Genomic DNA, 25,151 nt, shown 5'->3' on the forward strand with positions numbered 1-25,151 from the left:
CTGTATTATTTTTCTCCTTTGCACAGTTCTTTGCGTCTTCAGTGAGGTTTCCATGTGTTACATAAATATCCTCAGAACTATTTGTGATTATTTAAATAAAAATAGGAAGAATCAACTTGTAAAGCAGTAGTGATGTCACAGTGCTAACTTTTTCGTTTATTAACTTGAATAGTGTCTTTTCTTCTTGATAACGTGCAATATCTAGACTTTTACAGACTTATGTTCTTTGATTGATGTGGACTTTTATCATTAAATTGTTTTATCTACTCAGCTTCAGAAAGAATGACAGAAAAACGCTAACAGGGCTTGGTTTTTCCAGCCTGATCAACATTGTATCTCTTGTTATCATGAGTCTACATTTATGTAAAATAATAAAATAAAAAGTGGTTCTCATGAAGTGCAGCCTGCAAATTAATATTCAGATGGTTGCCATGATAATAATAGTTGCTTATTGTGAGGGCTGGAAATGTGGAATAAGAATAATTAGGTCCCTTAATGAGAATGAAAGTGAGACCCTCCATAAATACAATAAGAAGCCACATAATTCTTTAAATAAATTGCAGATAACATTTAAGTAAACATAGGAAAACAAACTAAGCACATAAATCAGGTATTCCAATAATTACGAATTGTGTTAAATTTTCTTATAATGGAGTAGCAGTGCAAGCAGATGCCATGAAGTTTTAAATAATTGTATTTTGTAATTTTATCTAGAGATACCTACATTTGCCAGACAAATCTCCTGTGGCTCTCTCCTGCAGTATAAACTGAGTCATTCTTTGTCATTTTCCTTGCATTGTTGTTACACTCAACACATCTGCAGCCTGCTATAATTGACGGCTTTTCAAGGCTTAAGTCATATGCGTTTTCTTTTCATCTTTAGTTTAACAGAGGTCATGATGCATCATTTTTAATAGGGTATGAAGTGCATGTACTGTGCTTTTTCTCCCTAGCAGATAGGCAGCTTTTGGAATTCTGGTTTGTATTCTAATGTCGCTCTGAAAAGCACTGACGTGTTAATATTTTCTTAGAATGAAGTAAGTCATAAAAGACATTTGATTATTCAAACTTTTTGGGAAAGATAATCTTAATTTTTAGCAACAAATGCAAATTTAGGTTAAAAAAACATAAATCAATAGTTGTGTACTGAGTAATGATCACAGAATTGGTAAAGATCAGATGTGTTCTCAGATTCATGATCCTCACCAGCTAACTTAGATGGGATATTCAGCCGCACGGCTATGCGGCTGAATATCCCAGACAAATCGCTACTTAAATGGATAAGAATTATCCGTCTAAGTTTAGAACTGCTATTGAGCAGGTCTAACTTAGGAGGAAAAATTATCCACCTAAGAGGGTCATTTATCATTTCATGTTCTACACCACCAAGTTACTTTGTTATTTATTGCACACCCCTGTTTAAATGTAAACCAGCATGATGTGATTGTATCATGAATGCCGGTATATAAAAATCTTAAAAAAATAAATAAATAAATGTTAGGGTCTTATCGTGTGCGATAATTACCGCATTGCCAAATGCGTATGCAAATTCAAAATTAGTATTCGAGTGGGAGGAGTTTGGGCAGAGTAAATGGAAATGAGGGTCTTCTAGCGCGGTGTGCAGTAGAGTAATGCACACTATCACAGGATTTAACACCAGAAATAACTACACCTTTTTTCTTTGTAGTATGGTTAAAAAAATTTTATCGCGTGCAATATCACAGATCACGTTGTTATCGCAGCGATTATCGCACACGATAAAAAGAGGAAATCTAATGGACACATCTACTAGGCCTTCCTGGTCCAATAAAAACATCTGGAAGCACCTGGTCCAATAAAAACACCTGGAAGCAGGCGTAAATTTGCGCGCGCCGGGCCAGGTGCCACGCTCCATGTTCCGGTCTGGGGGCTGGTCCGGAGGCTGCAGCCACACCCTGGAACGCCCCTGGGCCGAAACCACGCCTGCGGTGCCGCCCCTGAAATGCCGCGTCACTCGCGACATGCTCCCGAAATGGCGCGTCACTCCCGGCACGCCCCCGACACGCCCCCCCCATGCAAGCCTCGGGACTTACGCGCGTCCCGGGGCTTGCGCGCGCCACTGAGCCTATGCAAAATAGGCTCGGAGCAAGCAGGGGGGAGTTTGGGGTAGGTTTCCGGGGGGTACGCGCATATCTTACGCGCGTACCCCTTTGAAAATCTACCCCATAATGTTTGTGGCCAGTGTAATTGTAGCAGCATACTGGATGCATCAGTAGGCTCACTGCAGACAACTACAACTGGAACAACAACAATATCAAGAATAGGCAAGGCCAGTTCCAAGCCTTCCTAGGAAAGTACCTGCACCACACGCAGAGCCACGGGCCCCGCAGAGTTGTGGTCCTGGCCAGCAACCACCATACAGGCGGGCACGGCGTGGGAGATACAGGGAGCATATCTTTCATCCACAAGCATCCTTGCTGGATATGCCAGAGGACTATGTGGTTTGCAGTTCTTGGGCTATTCTGGAATTTATGAATAAATCCAAGGGGATCTGGATCCGGTCACCAAAAGGTCCCACGCTGTGCCGGGCTTCACCAAACTGTTGGCCACCCTGCATTTCATGGCAAGCGGCTCCAGTTGGAGTTGTGGGAGGAATGTCACAAACCTCTTTTTCATGTTGTCTGAACCAGGACATCACAGCAGTCTCTGACCACCTTAATCGCTACATAGCATTTCCTCATAACAGGAAGGAATTGATGGACTTGAAGAAAGGCTTTTATGCCTTTGCAAACTTTCCAAATGTTCTGCGAGCTATCGACTGCACTCATGTGACCAACATTCCACCCCATCAGAGGGAGGAAACATATCACAACAGAAAGCTGTTCCACTCCATCAACGTGCAAGTGGTCTGTGATGCTGGAATGTGCATCCTGGACGAGGTGGCCAAGCTCCCGGAAGCCACGCACAATTCTTTTATACTTAAGCAATCTGTGGCCTGTTTGAAATTTTTGAGGACGGCCTGTACGGTGATGTTTGGCTTGTAGGTAAGAAAGTCACTTCTTTCTATATTCCATCTCTGGCTATGTGTTAGTGGCAAATGGCACGGAAATCGGGGGGGAGGAAAAGCATCGCTACCATGACAAGTGGCGTGCACAGTTACGTCTGCAGCCCATTGGCCCAGGACCTGGCTTTTTCAGCCCATGCTGCAGATGCTTGCAAATCTTGTCACGGCAAACAATGCACCGGTCCTAAAGCCTGGGGTGTGAGCAGACACTATACACTTTCAATGTGTTCATTTTCAAAATGACCCCATTCCTATCCTACCATTGGGAGCTATTTACAGCTCACAGGTTTATGACAAGCTTGAAATGTTCACACTGCTGGTACTGCACAATCACGAGTGGCCGGTTAGTCATGGCCATAGTTTGTCTTGAGCTTCACACACCTCAACCAGAAAAGGTGGCGTGACATATTTCCTGTGTCAGGGCTCACAAATGGGTTTCTATGCAGGACATACAGCTGAGCTGGCATGGACATTCCCAATCACACCATGAGGTACCATTTATGCAGCTAACACAGATGTGGCAGCTTTTATATAATATTTCAAGGTTGGCAGCCAGCTACACACCAGTAGCCTTAACTTGGTTGCGAGGGCCTGGCATGCAATTTTTGCAATACCCAGATGCAATTCAGTTGTTCCGAACAGCTGAGCTACTTTTGACTACTGCTAGCCTGCACAAATACTGGCCCAAAACAATCTGATAGGCTCTGCAATCGGCCTTTAAAGGCTCAGGGAAAGGTACAGGCTACCTTATACAGTCTTATAGGATGCTGTGTTTTGCCAACCAAACATGCAAGTAACAATGCTATGTTTGATGGCTTAAATGTGTCCTTGGTACAGGAGACTCTAGGTACAGTTGCAGGACTTGGCTTCTCACCCCCGTTGCCATTCCCAACACGCCGGCAGAGACGAGATACGAGACCTTATGTGCTACCCGCTGTGTCATCGAACACACTTTCGGAGTTCTCAAAAGTCGCTTTCACTGTTTGGGCAAGACTGGTGGAGCATTAATGTATGCCCCACCCAAAGTTGCAGATAATAGTGCTGCTCTGCTGTGTCTTCCATAATCTTGTTCTTCACCATGGACTACGAATGGAGATACATCCGTATCTCTCCCCGAATCCCCCATGTGTCACTACGCCCATGACAGCATGCCGAGTGGCAGCCAGCTTCACCAAAAACCTTATAGAACTCTACATTGCCTGATAGGCCTCACCTACCACATCCCCTTCCAGAGAAGGGAGCCCACCAGACTGTTAGGTGCTGCTCTCCTTGCTTTCATCTTTCTTTCTCTTACTGCTTTTCTGTATAGGTCACTGTGTAATGGAAAGCACGTATGCCTACTCAGATAACACTTGACAATGCAGCAGTACACTGTTCTTGGAAAACTGTTGTGAAAGTAAAGATGACCTCAAATACATGTGGCTGCCATAATGTGTTCTGCCTGATAGTGACACTAAAAGAAGCATATGTGGCATGAGAGTTTGTGGGCTACGTAGCGCCGTGTGGTTTGCTGCCCTCCCCAGCGGACCTTATGCTAGCGCTCACATGAGATCTTGCCACTAATGTGATGCCTCCCCAGCTACTCCTTGAGCAAGGAGAGCTACAGCTCTAGAAAAAGCTGTAATTCTCAAATAGCTTGGAAGCTCATAGCACAGCCTAAAGGTACAGGTAGAGAGTTTAAGATGTCATACATAGATTTCCCATTTTACTGCCTTATTGTGTAGCTGAGAAACGTGAGCATATGAAGTGATACACCTGTTCTGGATAGACTTACAGTCACATGGGTATGCCAAGATACAGCTAACACCACTGCCTCACCAGTTTTACAGTCACTGCTGAGTACGTTTTCCAACTGGATCCAGATTCACAGGACATGTTGATCCAGTCCTGGTCTTGCTCCCATTCATGCAGGTATTGATAGTCACTGTGTGGAAGTGTGCCTGTTCCCAAGCAGCAGCAACAGCCCTCTAGGCCCTGTGCTGTTTGCCTGTACACATTATGGACAAGACACTACTCCATCACTCCTCCCTAGTTATCACACAGCAGCTCACACTCTGTTCCAACAGCCAGCAAGTACAGGTCATATTAGGTTTACAGTGAAAGTAACAAAGGGTTGGTTACAGATAGCCTTTCAGTCATGACCAAGTAAGGGGTCTGAAGATCAAGTCTTGTGTCTTGATGACTCAAACTTCCCCTTAACACCACACAAGCTCTACATGTACACAATATACAGTGTTGGGCACCTATGATGTACTGCCCATATCACATACAAGCTCATGTAAGCAGGAGTTACCTATGATTGTGTGAAGACAGCAAAAAGAGCCAATTAGTGAAGGTCACCAGTAATGAGCTTGTTCTTTAGCTCTTGCTGTTTTCCTTTGCAGCATACACTGAGCGTTCAGTTCTGTGGCCTACGCCATATGCTCTTGCCTGCAAGATAAGTGTCAAATTGGACTGTGCAAGGGTATTCTAGCATGTAAGGTCATGTGGAGGGCAAACCGTATACCTAGTGAACTAACACATAAACCACACAATGAAAGGAGCCAGCCAGGAAGTGTCTTTTTCAAAACAGTGACTACTTTATTAGCGAAGACATGTTGTGCAATGTTTGAAATAAAGTTAATGTGTTAGATAATCACAGTGTGCAAGGTCAAGATAGCAAATAACCCAAAGCCTTGCACATTTAATGAACAGCATATTCTGAGTAGACCTGTGCATGCATTGTTTGAAAAGGTATCATTACATATACAGGCTTAACATCTTATCCTTTTGGTACAATCATGATTTTAAGTGAGAACATAGAAAGCAGAAGTGGCACCCCAATAGCTACTAGGGTTGTGCAATCGTTTTCGACGTATTGGCAATCCGCAACATATATGTCCCTATTCATTGTATTCGTGGGGTCACGAAACATATGGCGAACCCCCACGAATACAATGTATCTAATGAATAAACCCCCCACCCTCCTGACCCCCCCAAGACTTACCAAAAGTCCTTGGTGGTCCAGCGGGGGTCCTGGCGCGATCTCCTGCACTCGGGCTGTCGGCTGCCAGTATTCAAAATGGCGCCGATAGCCTTTGCCCTCACTATGTCACAGGGGCTACCGGTGCCATTGGTCGGCCCCTGTCACAAGGTAGGAGCAATGGATGGCCGACAGCATGGAGGCAGCAGGAGCTGAGATAAGATGAGACACCAGCATCCGGAAAAGGAGATGAGACATGATAAGAAGAGGCAGCAGCTAGACCGTGACTGTAGGCCGCATGAAGGAGGATAGAATATGGGCAGAGCTTTGAGGAGGGCTTTACAATTAGACTGCTGGACGGCAATGGCTGACGGCAATGGCTGACAGCCCAGGAGGCTTCTTCATCTAGCCGGCACAGGAACTTTGTACAGAGGACTGGCCAGGTTTGTCCTACAAGTGTTCTTCGACCATAGAGGCTAGATCTTACAGATCTTCATGGCCCCTTGCCACGTAGTGACTTGCCAATTGGGGGGGCATGGATTTGGGGGGCCTACCCATAGAGTAACTGGCAGCCTGGGGACTGCTGCAATGTGTGGATTCAACTGATACTGTGGATGAACCAGGCAGCTGCTCAGGCATCGTTTGCAAGATCTGCGTGAGCACATTTGTCATGATGTTCATAGCTGCAGTGAATGTCAAGACATTCTGGGTTTGCGCTGCTGTTTGCTGTTGCTGGATCTGGTTTTGCCTGTTGACAACCTTCCTGAGGCACACTAGCTATGCCCGTATCTATCTGAGGTGTTCCCCATGGTTCCTGTGTAGCTGGTCCAGCTGCTCATGCATGGACTCCTCTGGTGGCGGGGATGTTGATGGTGGTGGTGGCGCTGCTGGTGCCGTGCTGGGATTTCATCCTCCAAAATTGGCATGAGTGGGCTTGTGTGTGCTCCTCCTGCTGAGGGCATAGTGATTCGGGCTGGGGCTGGGTGTGCTGGCTTGTATCCTCCCACTCAAGGCTTGTATCCTCTGTGAAGCCTGTCAGTGAGACATTGAGTGGGCTGCCAGAAACCAGGGAGTGCAACATACCCAATGGAGTCTCAGCCTATGCCAGCTTCTGCTCCTCCTCCTCGCTGACCTCATGGATGCCCATGAGGCAGCATGAAGGTAGGAGGAGACCGGCATCATGGAGGCAGCAGGAGCTGAGATAAGATGAGACACCAGCATCCAGAAAAGGAGATGAGACATGATAAGAAGAGGCAGCAGCTAGACCGTGACTGTAGGCCGCATGAAGGAGGATAGAATATGGGCAGAGCATTGAGGAGGGCTTTACAGTTAGGCTGCTGGACCGCAATGGCTGACAGCAGAACATCCCTTCAGCGTGTTGGCACAGAAACTCTGTAGTGAGGACAGGCCCAGCAGGCTTCTTCATCTAGCCGGCACAGGAACTTTGTACAGAGGCCTGGCCAGGCAAAGGCCCTTCCTCATGGGTATCCATGAGGAAGGGCCTTTGCAGAAGGGGTGGTGGTCCCTGGGGCTTGCTGGCTGGGGCCGGCAGCTTTGTGGGCGAGAGTTATAGAAACAAAACTTAAAACATAAGTACCAATGCCAGCAAGTATGCTTTTTTCATTTGGAATAAGAGGTGCACTTTGATTCTTAGCATTGTGAACATCTTATGCCAAATGATGTGTACATCTGTTGCTGCTTGCCCATTTACAGGTGAGGTGAACTTACCAGCTGCGGCTCGTGTGCTGTCCAGCCGCTCAGCCATGCCCTCGAACATGTCCGGTCCCAGCCTTTGGACAAGTTGCTCCTCCATGGTGGTCAGAACAATCGGACAAGGGGCTCCTCCTCCGGTCTACCGAAAGTATTTGTTTCTGGCCGCCACCTTGCCTTTCAGCTTCGCCTTTATGTCCCAATACCTGTGGGCCACCTGCTCCCCACTTCTTGGGACTCCACTGCTCCTGGTGATGGCCTGGGCTATGTTACGCCAGACCTGTCACTTGGCTACCTTAGATGTCTTGGCTGCCCAGTTGTAAAACAGCATGGCATAATTCTGCAGGACCCCTGCAATCACCATATCATTCTCCTGCATGCTAAACTTGATAGCCCTGAGACGAGGCCATGGTGCTGCCTGGCTGCCAGAAGGGGGTGCCACTTTCTCTTCCAGAGAGGTGTCCTCCCTTTCCTCACTCTCCATCCCACTCCCCTCTCCCCTCCCTTCCGTCCCCCACCCTCCTGCCCCTGCCCTGTCGACTCCCTTCCCCTCTGCCCTCTCTATCTATCCCTAACCTAGCTTGCTCTTCCCTCCTTCCTCACCTGCCTATCTCCTTCCCCCTTCTGCCTTCTCCTATCCCTTCCCTCCTGCCTGTCTCTGTTCCTGTTCCTGTCCCTATTCCTATTCCTCCTTCCCCTACCACTTCTGCCCTTGTCCTCCCACCTCCTCTCCTCCCTCCTCTCCTGACACCTCTCTCCTCTCTCCCCACACCTCTCATGCTCCATCCTCTCCACAACCTCCATTCCTCCACTCACCTTCTCCACATACCTCTTCCACACACCTCCACTCCTCCTCAACACACCTCCTCTCCACCATCTCCTCTCCTCTCTCTCCAGCGCCTGACAGACCCTCAAAGAGGCAAGTGAGGAAGCCAGTATATATAAACTGAAAAAATAACACAGCATGCACTAATTTATGCTAGATGCAATGATGCAATGCGATGTGCAACGCCACGTGCGTTACATAGCTATGTGATGTGGCAGGCTGCAAATTATCCTAACCACGCTCCCTTTTTATCGCAGGTGCTATTTTCTCTGTATTTAAAATGAAATGATGAATCTAGGTCTAAGGCTGAAGATCGCTACTTAGCCAACAATTTATCCGACTAAGTAGCACTGCCCCGATCTGCCCATTGCCCACCCACAAATTGATCTGCTAAAATATAGTGGGATAAGTCCAGGGCCGGTGGAAGCACTAGGCAAACTAGGCGATTGCCTAGGGAGCCACAGGTTTAGGGGCAACCCAGGAGCCACCTACTGCTTCCATCGGACCTGCTCAGATTGTGAAAATATTGTCCCGATTCCCAACACTGGTGGCAGCTGCAGGACCTAGGCAACTGGACCTGCTTCTTCTAGCCCTCGAGGACCGGAAGAGGAAATGTATTGTGGGCCCGCATAGGCAGGAAGAAGGATGCCCAATCGTCGTAGCTGGAAGGAGTGGCCAGAGGAAAAGGCTGAGAGGGTCAATTGCAGCATCGGCCAGCCGCACGGTAGGAGAGAGGCAGGATCGGTCGGGCTGTGCGGCTGAAGAGAGGCAGCGATCAACCGGGCCGTGCAGATGGAGTTAGGCAGCGATCGGCAGGGCCACGCAGCAGGAGAGAGGCAGCGATCAGCCAGGCTGCACGGCAGGAGAAAGGCAGGATCAGCTGGGCGCGCTGCAGAAAAGAGGCAGCATCTCTGCTAAATGAGGAACACAGTGGAGGCCTCCTGATGCCATGGAAGTCCAAGAAGAAAGCTGCTGCTGCTGTCTACACCTAGAATAGAGAGTAAAAAATATATATATGCGTGTGAGCATGTGTGGATGCATGTGTATATGAGAGAGAGCATATGGGGAGAGCATATGAGGGAGAGCATGGGGGGGAAAAAAGAGTATGTGTTTGTGAGAGAGAGCATGTGAGAAAGAGTGAGAGCTTGTGGGGGAGACAGAGCATTTGTGTTTGAGAGAGCATGAGGGGGAGAGAGATCATGTGTGTGTGAGAGAGAGAGCATGTGGGGTAGAGAATGAGTGTGTGTATGAACATGTTTAAGTAAGCGAGCATGCCTGTGTTGGAGCGTGTGTATGTGAGAGAGAGGAGAAAGTCTTTGTATCACAGCCACCACCTACTCTCATTAATCCATGACAAGCTCAGACTGAAACTCAAAAGTTCCCAGCTATGGATTGTGGGATATTTTTTATCCTTATTTTAATTATTGAGTAGTGTTTATCTGTTTGCTGTTTTGAAATATTTTATTGGTGTTTGGTTTGCATAAATCTTTAATTATTGGATATTCTATTCATCAGCTGTTTTGAAATTATTTTATTAGTATGATTTTACTATTATGATTAATGATTTATATATCTTGATTGTATTGATTGCTTCATGAGGAATGGTGAAATTTTTGTTTTTCTGTTGTTGCACTGTATAGAGTCTGGCGTGTTGCGTTTTACAGTTCAGTTTTTGTCTGCACATTTCTATTTATACTTTATGTGGCTTTATTCTATATTTGGTGAGGGTTTGTGTTCTGCATGCAAAGACTGAGATGAAGCATTCTTTTAGCATGTGGTTTCTCTGTAGGGATCTGTAGTAGCTTTAGCTTGGCCTGTTCTGTTTTCCTGATAGGAGGTGTATTGATATTTTAGATTCTGGTGTAATATTTGTGGTATTCTTTTTCATAGGTAGGGTTGTTATTCTTTGAGTGTTGGCAGATAGTACTGAATTGATATGGGAGGACCATGCCAAAATATATCACAATAGGTATGATGCCATATGAATTCCAAGATGCAAAGTTTTCTTGTTGGCATCACAACAGTGCATGAAATTATCAAAACATGTATATTAATTTTACCTCAGAATGTCATTTTTCATGTAAAATATGTTGGTGTAAATGCATAATTTATAATTGTGTATGGGGAGGTGGGGAGAAGGAGTGCCAGGCTGTAAGGTTTGCCTAGGGTGCCTAATACCCTTGCACTGGCCCTGGATAAGTCCTACTTTTCCAGCTATCTGCCAGCTGAATATCGGGCCCTTGAAATCTTGCCAAGTTCAGTATCAAGCTGACCCAGCTCTATGTTTACTAGGATTCTGGGAAAGTTTTGATATATCTGCAAAAGAACAAATGTATTAGTCACCTAATGAATGCAGCTAGGCATACTATTGCTTTATTATGGAAGGAGGCTCCCAGTTTGTTGCACTGGAGAAAGCAAGTGTTTGATATTGAAAAAATTGAAAAGATTGTATTTATATATTTTAAAGTTATGTATGAATCGCTTTCCAGGTTATGCTAAATCACCCAAAGTGATGTACATAACATATAAAAATATAATGCATAAAACAGAAATAACAACAAAACACAAACTTGAAATACAGAAGATTAACACAAAAAATTCACACTTCTGATTCCCACCACAGCTGAACTCTACTCACCCTCCAGTTATCAACCAGATTTTCAGCTTCTCCCTAATGGTCAGATTTTAAATGCCCGGCACATATAAATTCCAGACTTTACGCACGTGGCCGGGCCTTATGCTCGCCGGGCGAATCTTCCAAGAGGCCCAGCCATGCGCGTAAAGGCCGATACGCGCTCAAGTGCCGGGCCTCTCGGAAGGGCGGGCCGGGATAGCGCCATTGTTCGCTGTCTTGGAGCCTCGCACGCCGGCCAGCTGCCAGCACGTGCAACTTAATTCAGCTCGGGAGCTGAGGTAAGTTGAGCAGCAAAGGTAAAAAAAAAGCCTTAGATTTAAGGGTTGGGGAGGAGAGGGGAAGGAGAAGAGAGGTTAGGGTAGGGGGTAAGGAGGTTCCTTCCCAGTCAGCTCCTTAATTGGAGCAGACTGGGAGGGAATTGGGGAAGGCCTCAATGCGCTGCTGCACGGAAATTGCAATTATCTACTCCCCCTTGCACGCACCACCTGCACATACTCGCACGGATTATAAAATCTGGCGCATATGTGCACGCGGCCCACGTATTTTATAACATGTGCGCAGCCACGCGGGACCCGGCGTGCGCACATGGACACACGTGTCTTTAAAAATCTACCCCTAAATGTAAATAAATCTCCCTCCTCCCGCAGTTCTGATTGTAAATCATTCCATAACGTAGGAATCGTGGCCAAAAAGACCCAATTGCAAAGTCTCACTTTTACTCCATGGAGAAAGCTGGATATTTACAATAGCATCTGGAATAAATAATGGTATACATCTGATCAAGGCTCTGGTACAATTTGAAAGGAAAGTAGTAAGTGCTAGATTAAGTGGAGTGTTGAGGCACGGTGTTATACTTTGATTATATAAAGCATATGTCAGTGTATGGTGATAATTATGTCTGTTATTGTTTTCTTCTCTTGGCTGCCAAGTGAAATAGAAAGTTATTTTTTTAAAAAATGTAGTGAAAAGAAGCTGAATATTAGCACTGAGGTTTCAATATGTAAATAAAAATTAGGTAAAACTGTGAATCAAATGCTGAATATTAATTTGAAATTAATTTTCCCTTTTACTTTCTCTTGCCTCGGGTATTTCAAAGGTTTCATGATTTTATTATCACCTCATTCTGGTGCAAGGAGATAGCAGTAATAGATTACATAAGAACATAAGAATTGCCATACTGGGTCAGGCCAAGGGTCCATCAAGCCCAGCATCCTGTTTCCAACAGTGGCCAATCCATGTCGCAAGTACCTGGCAAGAATCCAAACATTAGATAGATCCTAAGCTACTATTGCTTATGAATTATCGTCATAGCAGTTTATGGATTTAACCTCTAGGAACTTATTCAAACCTTTTTTAAACCCAGTAACACTTACTGCTGAAACCACATCCCCTGGCAATGAATTCCAGAGTTTAACTATGCACTGAATGAAAAAGAATTTTCTTTGATTTGTAAATGAGCTACTTGCTAACTTCATGGAGTGCCTCCTAGTCCTTGTATTCTAATCTAGAGAGTAAATAACCGATTTACATTAACTTGTTCAAGTCCTCTCATAATTTTGTAGACTTCTATCATATCCCCCCTCAGTCGCTCTTCTCCAACTGAACAGCCCTAACTTCTTTAGCCTTTCTTCATAGGGCAGCCATTCCATGCCCCTTATCATTTTGGTCACCTTTCTCTGCACTTTCTCCAGTATATTTATACCCTGGAGGTGCTTTACTATCTCTTTCTCTATATTTCTTTTCTTTCATCTACCTCCCTTCCCTCTAGTAGTTGGATGTAGTTTACTGCATGTGATCAAGAATATAGGCAAGAATGTCCTGCAGAAATCAATAGGCAGAGGACTGACTGTGTTATCCCCACAATCTGGATGGAACCAGTAGCCAGATAATACAGAATTTTCTTCACTATAACTTAGCAATAAAGTCTGATGGTGTTTATATTTATTTATTTATTCATTTATTTATTTAGGTTTTTATTTACCATCATTCCAAGTGAGAATCACCAGATCACAACGGTGTACAATGTATAACAAATGGATAAGAATAGAAATAAAGTTTAAAGAAAACCATGTAAACTGGATAACAATAGGGGATGTATCGGAGGATTAAGGGGAGCTAAAGAGAAATAGAGAAGACATTCTGGAAAAGCCAGATTTTAAGATCTTGGCTGAATTTCTTGATGTCAGTTGATTTTCATAGGTTTTCTGTTAATGAGTTCCAGAGAGTGGATATAGCTCTGTCTCTTGTATGTTTTAGGTGGTAGTTTTTTATAGTTGGGATTTCGAGTAATTATTTGTTGAGTGATCAAAGAGAAAGTGCAGGAATATAAGGATTAAAATTTATTCCTAGTAGTTCATTGTTAGAATCCAAATTGTTGTGAATTATTGTTAGGACTTTGTATATTATTCTGGATTGGGTGGGTAGCCAATGTAAACCAAACAGAGTCTGTGATCAAATTTTCTTTTCCCAGTGAGGAATCTGGCTGCTGCATTTTGAAGAAGTTGGAGAGATTTGAGATGATTGGCTGAGAGTCCTAGGAGTAGGGAGTTGCAGTAATCCAGGTTAGAGAATATAAGTGATTGTAGAACAGTTCTAAAATCTGATGATGTCAGTATGGTTTTAGGCAGCTTAGTATTCGAAGTTTAGAGAAACCAGATTTAATTAATTTGCTTATGTGAGGTTTCATGGATAAATTTTCATCAGTTTGTACACCGAGATCTCATACTAGAGTTGCAGGGAAGAGAAGGTAGTTTCCTAGATTGATGTTGGGGGGGAATAGTTTTAGATGGGCTTTTGCTTAGCCAGATCAGTTCAGTTTTTTGGGAGTTCATTGAAAGTTTCAGTTGAGAAAGGTTTTCTTTAATGGTGGTCATATATACTCAGAAATAAGTGAGGTTGTAAAAGGGTCGAGGAATTGCAGGTCATCTGCATATAGAAAGAAATTCAGTCCAAGGTTAGTCAATATTGCAAAGGTGAAGTACGTAGATATTAAATAAAGTTGCTGAAAGTGAGGATCCTCGTGGAACACCAGTAGTGCATTTGAAAGTATCAGAAAGGTGATTATTAAGTTTTACTTGGAAGGATCTGTCGGTAAGAATGGAGGAGAACCATTTTAGAACATTGCCTTCAATTCCTATGTTTTTTAGTTGAATGCATAGAAGATTATGGTCTATTGTGTCGAAGGCAGCAGTTAAGTCAATCAGAATTAGACACTAAGATTTGTTAGAGTCAAATCCGCAAAGTACAGGGTCAATTAGAGAAGAGTCTCAGCAGAGTGATTCTTTCTGAAGCCGAATTGCTTAGGATAAAGGATTTTATTGTCATCAAGGTGAGATTCTAGTTGCGAGAGAGCAGCCTATTCAAGGATTTTTGCAAGAAAGGTTAAGTTGGAGATTGGACAATAGTTATCCCAATCGTCTGGTTTTCCAGATTTGTTTTTTAAAATTGATTCAGTTACAGCTTGTTTTAGTTTATGAGGCACCATACCTTCAGAGAGGCTGAGCTTCATCATAGTTGTAATTGGGGGGGGGTTATTGTTTGGGATACTTGTTTTAATGAGGATGCTGGAATCAGGTCAAGGAGGTGAGTGGCTGGTTTAAGTTTTGATATGATTTTGCTTATTTCTAGTTTTGAGACTATGTCAAAGTCTGAATATTTATCTTTGGGGTGGAAGAATCATAATTGAAGGAGAGGTGTTGGTTGGGAATTGTTGCTTAAGTTTCGTAATTTTTTGATATAGGGCAGTTGCATATTCGTTACAAGATTTTTTATAGAAAGAAGTGTTGGATGATTGATGAAATGAAGGTTCTTTGATCAAATTCTTTATTGCATCGAATAGGAGTTTTGAGTTGAAGATTACTCCATGAATTAGTTTTGCGTATTAATCTTTTTTAGATTCATATGTAAGGTTTGTATATTGAGAGACATGAGTTTTGTATCTTTTTAGGGATTCTTCAGAGGGATTTTTTTGCCATTGTTTTTCAAGTTTTCTTAGATTTTTTTTTTTATTCTTTCAGAGTTTCATTATACCAAGGGTTAATCTGTTTTGTTTTGAGAAAGTTATGTTTGTTAGAGCATCTGGATTGTATCGGACTGAGTTTATACAGGAAGCCAAGCATGCACACATCTTCTCAAATATTTGGGCGATAATAGCTCTGATGATCCTGAATCTACTCGGGCTCTCTCTCTGTCAGCTCTTCTAAATATTCCCTGGAGAAATGATTCTACTACAGGAATCAGTTGTGCATGCAAGATTAGATAGACTCCTAGTGCCACTGAGATGTAACTCAAATACATATAGAACGTAACTAGGCTACTCTTTTCTTTCCCCTTTTATAAAGACTACTGTTAATTGTGAGAAATTAGCAGAGGATGTTTTCCAGCTGTGCCAAGTGAGGAAAGAGAATAGTGGTCCCTTTAAATTGCACTGACACACCATCCATATTGTGGTGCTGCAAACAAAACTGCAGGAATCATGAGCTGCTGCTTATTGCCTGAGAAAAGACTATGGTGAAAAGCAGAGCAGGCCATTTCTGCCCAACCATACCCCTTCCTTCTTCTGGTCCTCCTGGACCAGTATTGGGATGCATGCTATGGACTAAGCAGTACTGCCTCTTTAGAAGTGGATTTTGTCATAAAAACTACTACTATTGACTTTTTTTGAGCAGCTTTGCCACTTCCCCCTTTCATGGAATGTGACTGAGTAAAATGGCATTGGCACAGCTTGCTTGAAGTAGATTTACCGGTTTGCACATGAAAGGAAAATAAAAGTTACAAAATGCTCCCATAAACTGCAATGGGAGTTGAGTAACTGTGACAAAGGTCCTTCTGATAGAATTCCAGCCCTAAGCAAGAGTAAATATATTCAGCTTTTGAGGGATCAGAGACGATAATTTAAAACCATGCAAGTGGGTGAATGAATAAAGCCAATTTATGGATGGAATGAAGGGTGTTAATAGTGTTCCCCAAAGTTGGACTATGCTAAATATCTGACCATGTTATGTATCCTTTAAACAGTCTGTTTTGTGACAGTTGCTATTTGGCAAAATCTGATTTTACCGAAATATTTTCCTCCAAAGCCTTAAAATAGCAGGAGAGAATCAATTCTTAAGAGCACATATATATATGCCCATCTGTGAAACTAAAAGATAAAATTAATTGTTAAAATTATTACCTAATTATGAGGAGCTGATGTCTTTCAGGAACATTGTTCTGTGCAGAAGCTACACTGCACACAAGTAGACAAAATAGTGGCACAGTATGATAAAGAAAAATTATCCCATGAGAAGACCTTAGAGAAGGCAATCAAGAAGAAGGGGTAAGACACAAAACTGTTTTTCTAATGAAACTGAATGCTGTTTTTCAAAGATCAGATGGATAGGCTAATCCCGCTTCATCATTTTACATACAGGATGTATTGTATCACCCCACAGTTGTAGACAAATATCATCAGTTTCAAAAAAATTTTTTTTGCTTTGCTGTCAGTGCCTTCTGAAAGTAAAAATATTAAAATCTTTTTCCAAAATCAAACTTAACTCATTTTCTTGTTACAGTCAACCTTCTGCAAATATCGATTATGTCTGTTTTCCTTTGTAGATGCCTTCCAGATCTGATACAATACAGCTAGATTGCGGCTTGGTTAAAATATTGTCTGTTTTAGTATTTCAATCCAAACAGGGAGCTCATGAGAGAAAATATTAACGGGACTTTCATTTTAGAAATTTGTTATTGCTCTTGTATTGATATTAATTTCATACAATATTTATAATTAGGTATTAATAAAATTATACTGTATATACACACACACGTATATCCACACACAGAATGTTATATTTAAGAGATTGCTGGGAAAGCTAATATTTTTGTAGATGATTTCCTTTTTCAGATTGTTTATCATCTCCTATTGCCTTCTCTGCTGCTCTGTCTGCCACCAGCAAACACCTTTTGAGCATTTATATCAAAGCTGGCATATGCTAGTGCAGTCTAGTAAGAAGTGGCAATGTGGGCAGTTTTCAAAAACCCATTGGGCCGGATTTTAAGAGTTGCGCGCGAGCATAGATTTGTGCGCACAACCCGGCACACACAAATCTACGCCTGATTTTATGACATGTGCGCGCAGTAACCCTTTTAAAATCCGCCCCATTCTGCATACAAAATTCATGGGTGCTATGTACCTTCATAACTTTAAGTGGATTTTCAAACTCAGACTACTTGAGTACATTATGTTTGAGAATTTGTGTAAAAGTTTTGAGGATAAAAAATACCCACTTTTACATGCACCTGCTATTACTACAGATTAATTACTGCAGATTAATTAATACAGGAAAAACTATGTGCATGTATTAGAAAATTCAATATATTTGCATAATTTAGATCTCCAATGTAAGCACACATTGGGGTAGATTTTCAGACCGCGCGAATAGGCGTACTTTTGCTGGCGCATCAGGCGCAAGCAAAAGTACGCGGGATTTTAGTAGATACGCGCGTAGCCGCGCGTATCCGCTAAAATCCTGGATCGGCGCGCGCAAGGCTATCGATTCTGTATAGCCGGCGCGCGTCGAGCCGCGCAGCCTACCCCGTTCCCTCCGAGGCCGCTCCGAAATCGGAGCGGCCTCGGAGGGAATCCTCTAACGCCCTCCCCTCACCTTCCCCTCCCTTCCTCTACCTAACCCACCCGCCCGGCCCTGTCTAAACCCCCTCCTTACCTTTGTCGGGGGATTTACGCCTCCCGGAGGGAGGCGTAAATCCCCGCGCGCCAGCGGGCCGCTAGCGCGCCGGGACGCAACCTGGGGGCGGGTCCGGAGGGCGCGGCCACGCCCCCGGACCGCCCCGGACCGTAACCATGCCCCCGGCCCCGCCCCCAAAACGCTGCCGACACGCCCCCAAAACGCCGCGCGGCTCGGGCCTGCCCCCGACACGCCCCCCTCGGAAAACCCTGGGACTTACGCGAGTCCCGGGGTCTGCGCGCGCCGGTAGGCCTATTGAATATAGGCGCACCGGCGCGCAGGGCCCTGCTCGCCTAAATCCGCCCGGATTTAGGCGGATTTAGGCGAGCAGGGCTCTGAAAATCCGCCCCTCAATTGAACACCCATTTTTTCAGCAGCAGTAAATTTTCAAAGGAGTCGATCCAGCTGCCTAAATCCATAATTAAGGAGCTAGACTGCTTAGAAAATCTATCTCAGTGTTGCATATAACATGTGTGACCTTAGACTTTAAAAATGTTGTAGATGGCCATGAGACATTAATGAGGACACCAAAATATGATTAACCTGCTGGCTTTATTTTTGGTCATGAGGGTTAATGGACTTTAAGCTTGTTTCTCAGAAGTGAAAAGCTAATTAGAGAAATCAGCTCTGTATCTTTCAAGCACCTATAACTAATGAGATTAATTTGCCTTTGATCTCTATTTTGTTGCCCATATTTAGCTTAAATCTTATTACAAATTGATTGGAAAGGACATTTTTTACTGGCTTACATTTTCTATGTTTTGGATTAGTGGAAATAACTGTCTTGAAATGAAGAAAGAAACAGAAATAAAAATTCAGAATTTGACATCAGATCATAAATCCAAGGTAAGGAAATGTGCAACTGACATATGTTAATGTAAACATTTTGCAAGTATTCATTCTGTAAATAGATGCCACTTCAGCTATTAGAAGGTTTGACTGACATATCACAGTACTGAAAAAATAAAATGAATTGATAATAGTTTGTAGTAACTAGAGGTTTATTTGGCATAGATAGTTAATGAGTAAAACACAGTCATTTAAATCAGAGACCAATATGCTAAAGTGTGACAAACTTTGTGTACAATTTAGTAAACAGTGAGCCTTATTTTGCTATCAAGTGCTATATGCAAATAAGTCAACTAGCAAAATAGTGTGTGAGTTTAGCTATGCCTCTGAGAAAACCTCCCTGAGCTGTTGTTACATTTTTTGCAAAATCATGTTTTCAAAATGGTTTTCACTCATAAAATAGTTATGCTTTTGTAGCTAATGAGCTGATTTGCATAATTTTGCATCACAATCACTGTGAAAAAAACACACAAAAAATGTTTGTGCAGATAGGCTTTTGAACAGGTATGCGGGCGCACATGTGCGTGCATTTGTCAGCCCGTGCCCAGGGATTCGGCCATTTTAAACCATTTGCGCATATATTCACGCATATTTTAAAACTGCCTGAACACGTGCCACTTCTACCACGTAAGTGGGGGGATTTTAATAGACATGCACCTGACACTATTACCAGTTTTACGAGTTCATTCCCAGTTCACCCAGGTAAAGGATAAGACTTCCAGACCCCTCTAGTTTCATAGCCTCCTTTCTCCCCTGTTAGCCCTGACCCTTAAAATCCCACGGATCTATCTATTTATCTTTATTTTATTACTTACATGTCCTCCATAGTAGAAGTAAACTTATGCAGCAGAGGAAGTTGAAATCCAGGAACACCCATTCCCCACCCTGACCACGCCCACACCCCGCCCCCTTTTTTGGGAACTTTTCACTTATGCACACAGCAGGAGATACATGCATACTCAGGGGCTTTTAAAATCTGCTTGACACGTGCCGGCTCGACGTATTCACATATCTCCCAGTTATGGTGCGTGATGGCCTTTTACAATTCACCTGTAAAGTTTTCTCCCATTTTGTGACTATGGGAAAAATGCTTAGCAAATAGGGCCTTAAAATAGCTAACTACGAAAGACATATACTTCAGGCACTAAATGAACCATTAGCGTGCTTTATCCCATTTAATGCACGGATGGCAATTTTACTGCCCAAAGTCACCCTTGCTAAGTTAAGCACAATTTACTACATTGCCCTCAAAATCATTATAAACAAAATTTCTATCATAAGGAGTGTGGTTACTTGAAAAGGAGCAAGCAATATTACATAGCCTAGCACTTCTTTTGACCAAGAATAGTGCTCACCTTGTAATACTTTCAGGGCAACTGCCTGCCTGAAAACAGTGCAAATAAAAGTACACAAGGGTAATTTTCAAAGGAGTTTTGTACGTAAATGTAACATATTGTAGCAATCTTCAACACATTCAAAGTGCACTTTGAGCATGTAAAACCTATTGACAATTTAATGGCATATATTTTAGCAATTTTCAAAAGCCTACTTACACAGGTAAAATGCATTTACACATGTAAAACCTAGCTTTAAGCATGCAAATCCTATTGAAAATTGCCCCCTAATAAGTAAATTTTAAAAAGTGCGCGCATAATGGGCACATGAGCAAAAATATGCTCAATTTTATTTCGTGCATGCAAATACACGCGTACCATGTAAAATATCCCTACCATGTGTATGTGCTGGAGCCTTTACGCATGTACTCATAAGTGATGGAGGGGGGGAGAGAAAGAGAGAGATTCTTTTAAAGAGACAATCTGACACCCTATATATATATATCCCACTGTAAAAGAGGCAATGTAACCCCCCCAGAACCCACCCTGAGTTGCCCCTCTTGCAGTGGGATATATAGAGTGTCAGCTTGTCTCTTTAAAATATTCTCTCTCTCTCTCTCTAGTGTTCAGGATCCCTCTGGCCCCAAATTTCCAGGCTTACTCTTCATCAGGACCAGTAGTAAAGTTACACGGGTAACATGGTCAGCCTTGCAAAATTCAGGGGTTATGTGCGTATGTCTTGGCCTCACCCTGGAACGCCCATTCCATGTCCCTTTTCTGCCTCCTTATTCTTGACGCATGCACAGGTCTGTAGGCGCATACTTCCCGGCTTCTTAAAATTTGCGTTGCTCGCGCATGGCCCACATCCGCCTGAATGTGGCCATTTTTGCGCAAGCAACGCTTTTAAAATCTACCTTTAAGTGTTCCACAACACACATGCTTTTAGCTACATTTATGAGAGGCATTCCACAGGGGAATGTTATGGCTAGGACTGGAAAAAATCCACACGGGGATTGTATTTTCAAATCTTCACTTGGGAGGTAATTTTCAAAAGGATTTACACATGTAAAATGGGGTTTTATTTACATAAATGGACTTTTCAAAATTGATACCCTTACATGAATAACTCCTTTGAAATTTCACTGAATTTTCAAAAGAATTGACATGCGAAAATGAGCTGTTGAAAATTACCTCATATTGTTTTCCTTAAATTCTACATGCACAAAAAGCAACTGCAAAAGTCTGAATTCTTTGTACCTGCAGCAGTTTTCGAAGGGAAACTAGATGCATACTCTTCCTTTGAAATTTGATGCGGAGTGAGTGGTTGAAAAGTATTCACAGACTGCACCACAGTGGATACTTTGTGCGGTGGTGACCAACAAAGCAAATGGAATGCCAGGGATTATTACGAACGGATTGGAGAATAAAACAGAGAACATCATAATGACTCTTTATCGCTCCATGGTGCAACTGCACCATGAGTATTATATGCAGATCTGGTCACCACATCTCAAAAGAGTTATAGTGGAATCAGAAAAGGTACAGAGAATGGCGACCAAAATGGTAAAATGGATGGAAAGATTCCCATATGAGGAAGCCTAAAAAGGTTTGGGCTCTTCAGCTTGGAGAAGATACCGCTGGGGGGAGATATGATAGAAGTCTATAAAATAGTGAGCGGAATGTAACAGATAAAAACAAATCAGTTGTTTACTCTTTCAAAAAGTACAAAGACTAGGGGACATTTAATGAAGTTATTAGGTGATACTGTACATTACTGGGGAAGAAATCTTGAGATTCCCACCTTCTACCAAATGCAACAAAAACACACTAAGAGGCACAGATAGACCCAAGTTTTATTACCAAAGGTTTTCTGACAATAAATAGAATATAAAGTTGCATTTTTAACTAATTTCCTGTTTTAAGTATTCCAATACAAGCAAGTAAAGTTAGTAATGTCACCGAACACAGCAGATGCTGCACTTTTTCTCTTTCACTGAACCAATGCCGCACAGTTTTTATTCTTCCTCTTACTTTGTTGGAAGGGGCTCTTTAGCATTAGTCTCTCCAGTTCCAGCCCATTCATTTTTTCTTCTTTCCTGGACAACATTTGAGAACAGGCCATTCTAAGCTTAAGGTGAATAAATGCAGGGAAGACAAATCAGAAGCCCAATCTCAAAATCTTGGATTCCTGTTGCCCCAAATTAATCTCCAGGTTAATTAGCTGGGAATTGTAATTTCATTTCATTTTAATAAAATGTATTAATCACGATACACTAATAAATGGCCGAAGCGATGTACAATAAAATTCACATAAAAGTAAATATTTATTTATTTATTTATTTTTAATTTTTATATACCGGAATTCCTGTATGCACATATAACAAATAAAACAAATGTATAAAACAACATTAAGTAGTGAAACATAATACTATATACAAAACAAATTCAGCATCTGACCCGCACATGAGAAGATCACTTACCAATAGAGTCAGAACAATCAAGAGATTTGCTGCAAAAGAAAGGTTTTAAGACCACTCCTAAAGGCTTTACTACTAGGATTTAGTCTTAAGTCAGTCGGCAAGGAATTCCATAAGTAGGGTGCTGCCACAGAGAAGGCTGATTCTCTAGTAGATGTTCAACGAGCAACTCGAACAGAGGGCACGTCAAGGAGTCCACGCTGAGGTGAGCGCAATTGACAAGTAGGATTATATATTCTTAGTAGGGCATTAGCCCAAGGGCATGTATCAGAATTCAGTAGTTCAGCTACAGTTAAGCCAACTTTAAAGACAAGTCTCTAATTAATTGGTAACCATTTCAGATTTAAAAGTACAGGTGTTATATATTGGTTTCTTTTGGTGCCTGAAATAAAACGAGCTGTACAAAAGAGCCATTCCTTAGTGGCGCATTCCGACTCCCAGGCTTTCAATTAGTATATATCTTAACCCTTAGAGGAACCCTCTGCCTCTCAGGCTCTGTAACTAAATACAAACAAATTATAGGCTATGTGAGCCCCATCCTTCTCATTTAACTCCACCAGCTCTGGGCTATCCTTAAAATAGGAAGTCACCCCAAATTTATGAGAAAAGCTTACTACCTAAGGGGATCATTCATCATTTTGTGATAAGCCGTTACTGCACGCGTTAACAGCATTATCGCACGTGATAACACTTTAACATGCATGATAACGGCCTATCTCAAATCGCATATGCAAATTAAAAATGTATTATTCAACAGGAGGAGTTTGGGTGGGGTTTATGAGATTAGGGGCTGCCAATGCTGTGTGTGATAAACTATCACACACTAGCGTGGGCAGTTTCGTATGAAATAGCTACAGCTTTTCCCAGGGCGCTACGGGGGCAAAAATGACTAGCACGGCCGATATCACCGCAAATGATAACACAGCTCCGTGTGCAACAATCAGAGGGATACTCTTCAATGTCAGCAAGTCTTTATCAATTAGCTAGAGTTCATTCGAATGTAATTGGATGTCAAGGCTGTCAATGTCAGACCTTAATTGTAATCATAGCCTGCTCAGTCCTGTCCTGAGTTGTATATCTGCAATTACTTGTTTGGATATCCTCCCATGCTGTGCTGAAATCTGGTACAGGTCTTTTGTCCTTGTTTATTTCATGCTGATAAGTCACACCCTGCTATAATATATTTTTTGTATGATATCTGGCGCAGTTAAGCTCAGATCATTCTTAATGAACCATCCCACCCCTCCCCTTCAGTTTCCTGCTATTGCTTCTAACTTCTGAGCCTTTGTGTATATTCCAATCATACAGGTTACGTCTGTAAGGGCAGAAGTTAATTGCCTGTCTCTATGACATTGATTCAGTCTTTGTTTAAAAAGGCAAAATATACATATATAGAAACAAAGAGAGTATATATCTTGCAAAGGGTCCCTTACAGGTATAATTTTACAATACATTTAAGACAAATAGAAGAATATATATTTTTTACTCAATGCATAATTAAACTTTGGAATTCGTTACTGGAGGATGTGATGAAAGATGTTAGTGTAGGTAGGTTAAAAAAAGGTTTTAGACGAATTCCTGGAAGAAAAATCCATGAACTATTATTAAGGTGGACTTTTTGGAAATCCACTGATAATCCCTGGAATTAGCAACATGGAATCAGTCAACCTTTTCGGATCCTTCCAGGTACTTGTGACCTGGATTGACTACTGTTGAAGATAGGATACTGGGCTTGATGGACCTTTGGTCTGACCCAGTATGGCAAATCTTATGTTTGACAATTTCCCCCTTAATGGTTCAAGAAATCAAGTGTAATGTTTACAAATATTTTTATAACGGGCATCATTTTGCTTCCCTTTGTATTTTCACTGTATGTATTGCATGGATTGTTCCTAGGCATGTTGCCCATTGTATTTCTTACTACAGTGAGGAGTTTATGAAAGCTTTATTGCTTTTAGCCTATAGGCTTCTGTCACACAAAGATAAAAGGAAGTCAAGACATTCATTCAATACTTCAGAGCACCCATACATGAAATTATTTTTGAATGTGACCATGAAACACCATCTTTATTGAAGCTATGAGCCAAGAGAATGATATTTTCCATGGCATTGATCTTATTTGCTGTTGTGAAACAAGGTAAATGGTGCACCAATGTTGCAGAAAACCAAAAAACTTCACTTAAGAATCTTTACATATGTTGATAAACACAGTTCCTTCATAAACAAATTTGCATCCAGACCATTCTACTAGGTGCTCCTGGTAAAAGCCTTTTCAATAATCATATAGTCATAGTTCATAAATCCAGAGGTGTTTTTTTTCTTCAAGTTTTTGTATATATGTAATGCAATTAAAATAACTTAGTTCAGTCAAGCATGCCCTAGATCTTCACATATATCACCCTGACACAGGTCACATTTCAAAATTCGATCTGCATTGGGTTCTTTCAAGGATATCTTCAGGAGAATTTCATAGATCACATCAGATATTTAACTCCATTGCTTATAAAATAAAATGTTATTTTTCAATGTGTAACTCATAGATTGTATAATTGCATAAGCTGATCTGACAATATTTGCATTTCTACGAAAT

General features: G+C 42.2%; 1 protein-coding gene across 2 annotated transcripts in view; it reads left to right on the forward strand.

Annotated features, from left to right (window-relative positions):
- PLCB4 (phospholipase C beta 4) overlaps nt 1–25,151 on the forward strand; it is an 855,807-nt gene that overhangs the window by 744,514 nt on the left and 86,142 nt on the right. For both annotated transcript variants that reach the window (XM_029593509.1, XM_029593508.1), the window contains 2 exons: nt 16,378–16,493; nt 18,672–18,747. In XM_029593509.1, coding sequence (XP_029449369.1) covers nt 16,378–16,493; nt 18,672–18,747 — 192 coding nt within the window. The remainder of the gene's footprint in view (nt 1–16,377; nt 16,494–18,671; nt 18,748–25,151) is intronic.

The sequence above is a fragment of the Rhinatrema bivittatum genome, chromosome 3 (genome assembly GCF_901001135.1).
Source record: "Rhinatrema bivittatum chromosome 3, aRhiBiv1.1, whole genome shotgun sequence".
Classification (NCBI taxonomy): Eukaryota; Metazoa; Chordata; class Amphibia; order Gymnophiona; family Rhinatrematidae; genus Rhinatrema; species Rhinatrema bivittatum.